We start from the raw sequence: 5698 nt of genomic DNA on the forward strand, positions 1-5698 counted from the left end.
ACAAATAAAAATATATATGCATAGCGAAGCTCTCACACACACACAAGCTTACATATATGCACACATGTGTGTGTGTGCGTGTGTTAAATTCTCAGCTTAACTATTTTTTCACGCAAATCTCATGCTACACATGAAAAGTAGCTTACATTTTCAGCAGACTTCACATGAGCTTTACGTTTGCATGTCAAAACATGCAAGAAAAGAAAGCTTTAGGCAAACCCATGCAAAAAAAAAAGTAAGCAGTTGAAAGCATGCTGAATTCTGTGCGTAATTCATGCGTGAGAGTCCAACTGGGCTCTTGAAAATTTGCAAGCTTTTTATTTACGCGTGCGTGCATGTGTGTGTGTATATGTGTATATATGCGTGTATTTTGTATATTTGTTTTTCTTTTGTTTTGTTTTGTTTTGTTGTATAATTTGTTTAAGGTATTAACATTTAGTTTAATTTCATTACTTTCATCGTCATATAAATAAAAAATAAATACATTTTGTTTTTTTTTTCTTTTCTTTTCTTTTCTTTTTTTTCTGTTCTTTTCTCATTTATGCATGCAGGCAAAACTGTTTCTGTTCATTTTCTTTATCGACTTTTTAAATACCCTTTAAAAAGCTGCACTAATTTTACGAATACGAAAAAAATATATATATATATATTATATGTATGTATGTATATAAAGTCGAGTCACATTACACAAAAAAAAAAAAAAGGAAATAAGGAAAATATATATATATATATATTATATATTATATAAACAGCATCATAATAAACAACGGCTGTTCTGTTCATTTTTGTAGCATCAGCTTTTCATAAATATACATATATATATATCCAGACTAACAAATATATAAATATATATATATACATATATATGTTGTATACGCGTATGCATATCCATTATACATATATATATATATGTCATAGTTTTAAAGTTAAGCTGCAACTGCACGTGGGTTAGACAGCGACAGCTATAGCGCGCTGCATTGAGTTAATGAGTGAGACAGCGATAGCAACAGCGAATTTGCTCAACAACAGCAGCTGCTGTTAGCTGTTAACAGTCGCTGTTAGGCGCGCACTGTTAGCTGTCGCTGTTGGTCGTAACTGTAACTGTTACTGTTTACATATTCTGTTCTTGGTTCTGTTCTGTTCCGTTCCGTTCTGTTCTGTTTAGAGAGCTTGCGTCTCATTTTGTTTTCGTGTGTGTTTCGTTTTGTATTGCATTTTCTTCTGTTCTCTTTTGCTGTTTGTTTTGTATTGTAAAAGCAAGCGTTTGAATGCAGCAGCATTTAAATATCAACAGCTTCGGTTTTGCTTTCCCCCCTTCAAAAAATTAGCATTTAACATTAACATTAAATATGATACGCCCCATCGCTAACCCTAGCCCCGACGACGCCCATGCATTGTGCTGGGCTTCTCGCTCTTTCTGCTCGGCGTTTCGTCCGTCTCGTCTGTGTTTTGCCTCTAGTTGTTTGTGTGTGTGTGGGTGTCGTGTGTCGGTGTGTGTGTGTTTCTCTCGCTGTTGTTGTTGTTGTTGTTGCTTCTCGCTCTCGTTGATTATTGCACCACACAGCAGCCCTTTTTCTTGTTCTTCTTCTCGTCGATAACCACGTGACTAGCCGAAGTTGGTCCAGGCACCACTTGCTTTGAGACCTGAGCCAGAGAAGTGACGCCATTATTGCTCTCCGCTTTGCCAGCTGCTGTTACCGCAGCTGCACCACCGCCGCCACCTCCGGCTCCTGTCGAGCTGGCCACCTTGCTGCCGTGGGAATTTGTACCATTTTGTGCTGTCGCTTGATTCTGCGAGAGCTGCAAGAGAAATAGAAAGAGAGCCAGATTAGAATTCACATTTTGCAGCGACTTTAACGAGTACATTTCAGCGAGTGCATTTTGGCAAGCTAATTGTAACGAGTAGCACTATTGTAGAGAATATTTCACTTTGTAACGAGTACAAATTGTGACCAGTGTGTTCAACGAGTAGATATAAACTGAATTTGGGCGAGTAACGAGTAACGAGTACGAATCGTAAGGAATATATGACTTTGTAAAAAGTACAAATTGTGGCGAGTTTGCTTGAGCGAGTAGATTTCATAGACCGTATTTGGACGATTAAATTTCAGCGATTGTTCGTTCGGCAAGAGCTTTGTAACGACTGCAAATTGTAACGAGCATGTAGCTCAAGCGAGCGATTTTCAGCAAGAAGACTTTAACGAGTGCACTTGAACACCTGCGAGCTGCAACGAGTAAACTTCAACGAATAATTTCCACCAAGCATGCTTCAACGAGTGCATGTAAGCTTTGGACTATTTTATAGACACTCGCAGTAATAAATGTATTTAGCAAAAGTAACTTGATGCCCTTGCCTTTGACGATCAAAGCCCAGCGAGTAAATTACTTTGACGAGTGCATTTCAATAAACTGCACAACTGTACAGCAATGCATCTATGAGACTCTGGGTAAGGTAAGGTACCATAGAGCCGAGAGATTCGTTATGGCCTTATGGAAGACCTTTACTGGATGCTATGAGGATATATATCATTTTGAAGAATCTTTCAATATCTGCGACCTGTATGTTTGTTTTACAAATTGAATATATATCATTTTGTATATGAATAAAAGAATGGTTTGATAAGAATCTGAATAGAGATTAGAGTCGGAATTCTCTCGGAACTGTCTGCCACGGCATAGACTGAAATTTTATTTGACAAGGGTTCACCAAATTGGCCTATAACATAGTATTGCCATGGGTAAAATCGATCAAAATTTAAGTACTTGTATAATGAACTTTGTGCCTTGAAAGAAACTTGACCTTAAAGAACTGAACCATGATTCCCAATCAACAAGGCACAGCTGTTTTAAATAGAATATAGAAGAAATCAGCTTGAAAATTAGTTTTTACATTTGTCGGAGATATCTTAAGCCCTAGCTTCTATTCCAACGAGCTTCATACCCTTGCTAACATGTTGTACATGTTGAACAGCACGAACTACGGTGAAAACTCGACTAACGGACACATGACCTCAAACATTGCCGCGCAGAGTGTTTACTATACTATATTGCTGCTGCAGCAAAGCACTATTGAGGCCTGTTAGGGTATTCCGTGTGCGGTGTGGCGCTTACATTTGTTTTGGTAACTGTCTCGCCTATTGCAGTGCTTGCGCCATTACAGTTATCATCGCCATGCTGTGCGTTGCCATTGCCTATTGTACGATCCTCTGTGGGCGTGATGGGCTTGCCACCTATTCAAAAACAACAAGAGAGAGAGAGAGAGAGAGAGAGAGTGAGAGAGAGAACACAGAGTAGAGCAGGCTGCGACTTACCACGTATCATGCTAACAATTTCATCAGCCTCTCTGGACAGATCGCCGCCGGGACGAAACGGATTATCCCAGCCGGAGTCAGTGCTGTAAAACGTTGCATTCAAGTGAGGTTGAAATTGATATTGTTTTAATTGTCATCGTGGCGCTCACCTCTGCTGTCTGTCATAGGCTGGTCCCAGGCCGCCGGCTGGCTGCATCGTTGCCGTCGCCATTTGCGTATAGTCTAAGTTACAATTGTAGCTACTAAACGTATTATCTAAATTATCAGAAAAACTCGTTAATGTATATTCGGCTGGTGGACAAATCTGTTGCGGTTGACTGCTTTGGTAAATGGAAACGCGCACTATCGAACGCTCCGATCTGCAACAGAATAATGGCAAATTATTTAGCTCAGAATGCAAATTGAAATAGTTTTTCGCAATCGCGACACTCTCGCAGGCCACACAATTAAATTCAATGTCAATTAAATTAAGTCATTTGCCAGCTTGTTGAACTTATCAATTAAATATATATATTATTTGGTTTTTTTTTTCATCTAGCTTCAATTGAATTTCGTTCAGTTATGGAAATTGACATGGCAAGACCGGGCCGCACAAATCTCGACCAGCTGCTCCTGACATTTCGCACACAACGAGTCGCTTTGGATCTCAGCGCGTGCCACACACAATGTCGCATTCGCTCGAGAGAGCGAGAGAGAGAGGAAGTTTTTTTGCCGTTGCCCAACTCTGGAGTCTGGACTGGTCGAGACTTTGCCATTCCGGCAAGTGTGGCTTGTGTCCCTTGAGGATTTCTATGTCTCGCAATTTGATTAAATTTCGCTGCGACTCGAACAAAAAACTACAACAGGGTTAACCAACACTAATTAAGGCCCAAACCAGTTGCGAATTACAAGCACGAAATGTGTTCAACTTGTTGAAAGCAGCGCTGCTTAAATGGCATACAAGTGGGAACATTGAAAACATACCAAATTTGAAGAACAAATAATTGGAAAAGAATCTCATTAAGTGTGCGCTTAAACCAGTTGAGAATTATAAGCAAAATAGCGCTCGTTGCGTGTTAACGTTTGCACAAATGCCAGTTTGTGCTTGAACCTGTTGCGAATTTTAGGCGCATATTATGTGCCAATTGTTTGCCGCTTTAATTGCAGATGATATGAGGTATAAGGTACAAGATAAAGGGTATATGGTATAAGCTAAGGGCTATAAGATACAAGGTTTAATGTATAAGGTATAAGTAAGAAAGTAATGTAAAGGGTATAAGGTACAAAGTAAATGGTATAAGGTACAAGATACAAGGTAAAGGGTATAAAGCGAAAAATAAAAGATATAAGGTACAATGTATAAGGTACAAGGTACAAGGGATAAACTACAAGGTAAAGTGTATAAGGTACAAAGTAAATGGTATAAAATACAAGGTACAAGGTAAAGGGTGTAAGGTGAAAATCACAAGATATAAGGTACACGAAATAAGGTCAAGGTAACAAGGAAGAGATTAAAAGATAAAGGGATAAGGTACAGGGTGAAGGTATAATGTAAGGGGTATAAGCTACGAGTTACAAGGTACCTCTAAGGTTTGCCACGAGCTCTTTAAAAGCAACTTACTCGACAGGAACGAACCGCTTGACCCTCTTTATATTATTGACTTTTGAGCAGCTTTTCCTTTCGAAGTAACTCAGCGAAGCTTGAATTCGCGACAGCTTGGCTCTTGTACACGTTTGTTTCAGATATAACACAATTAAAATATATATTGCACACAATTTTGTTTACAAGCTGAACGAGCACACGTCTCTGAATATTCTGACGTTACAATCGACATAAGGAAATAACTGATCGCATTTTCAATGTTTATTTACACATGAAATGAAATGAAATTCACGTCAAGTATTTGACTTTTTGTAAACCTCTTCTCAAATAACCAAAAATTCAAAGACGATAAGCCTTGCGTCGTGGTAATTTACACACTTTTCAATGTCATATTTAAGCACTGCAAATTTGATTAAGATCGGAATATAAACAGCAAAGGTACTTGGGAACATATTATCCCACAGTGTGGGACTAAGGCAAGAAGAAGCAACAGATCGGGCAAGTTTGAATATTTTCTTTTACGTATGTGTGTGTGTGTGGAAGAAAGCGAAAATTTAGTAAGTGGGTGGAGGGTATCTTCTAGAAGATATCTTCTAGTCTATTTTCCAGTCTATCATCTACTAGATATATCCTACTCGATATCTTTCAGCCTATCTTTTAGTAGATATCTTCTATTTTGTATCCTCCAGCCTATCTTCTAATAGATATCTCCTAGTCAGAATCTTCTAGTCTCCTCTCCAGTCCATCTTCTAGTCAATCTTCCAGTCTTCTAGTCTATCTTCAGTCCATCTTCTAGTCTATCTTC

At 38.7% G+C, this 5698-nt stretch overlaps 1 protein-coding gene across 1 annotated transcript; it reads right to left on the reverse strand.

The window, feature by feature from the left end:
• Positions 1 to 712: 712 nt before the first annotated feature.
• On the reverse strand, positions 713 to 5072 carry LOC115769088 (the record flags this gene model as incomplete). The annotated part of the gene is made up of 5 exons (XM_030713800.1): positions 713 to 1800; positions 3112 to 3230; positions 3312 to 3394; positions 3461 to 3670; positions 4912 to 5072. Coding segments are annotated over 5 exons (825 nt in total), but the record flags the coding sequence as incomplete, so codon positions are not given.
• Between the last annotated feature and the right edge of the window lie 626 nt (positions 5073 to 5698).

The sequence above is a fragment of the Drosophila novamexicana genome, unplaced genomic scaffold (genome assembly GCF_003285875.2).
Source record: "Drosophila novamexicana strain 15010-1031.04,08,12 unplaced genomic scaffold, DnovRS2.1 tig00002261-arrow-arrow-pilon, whole genome shotgun sequence".
NCBI classification, from domain to species: Eukaryota; Metazoa; Arthropoda; class Insecta; order Diptera; family Drosophilidae; genus Drosophila; species Drosophila novamexicana.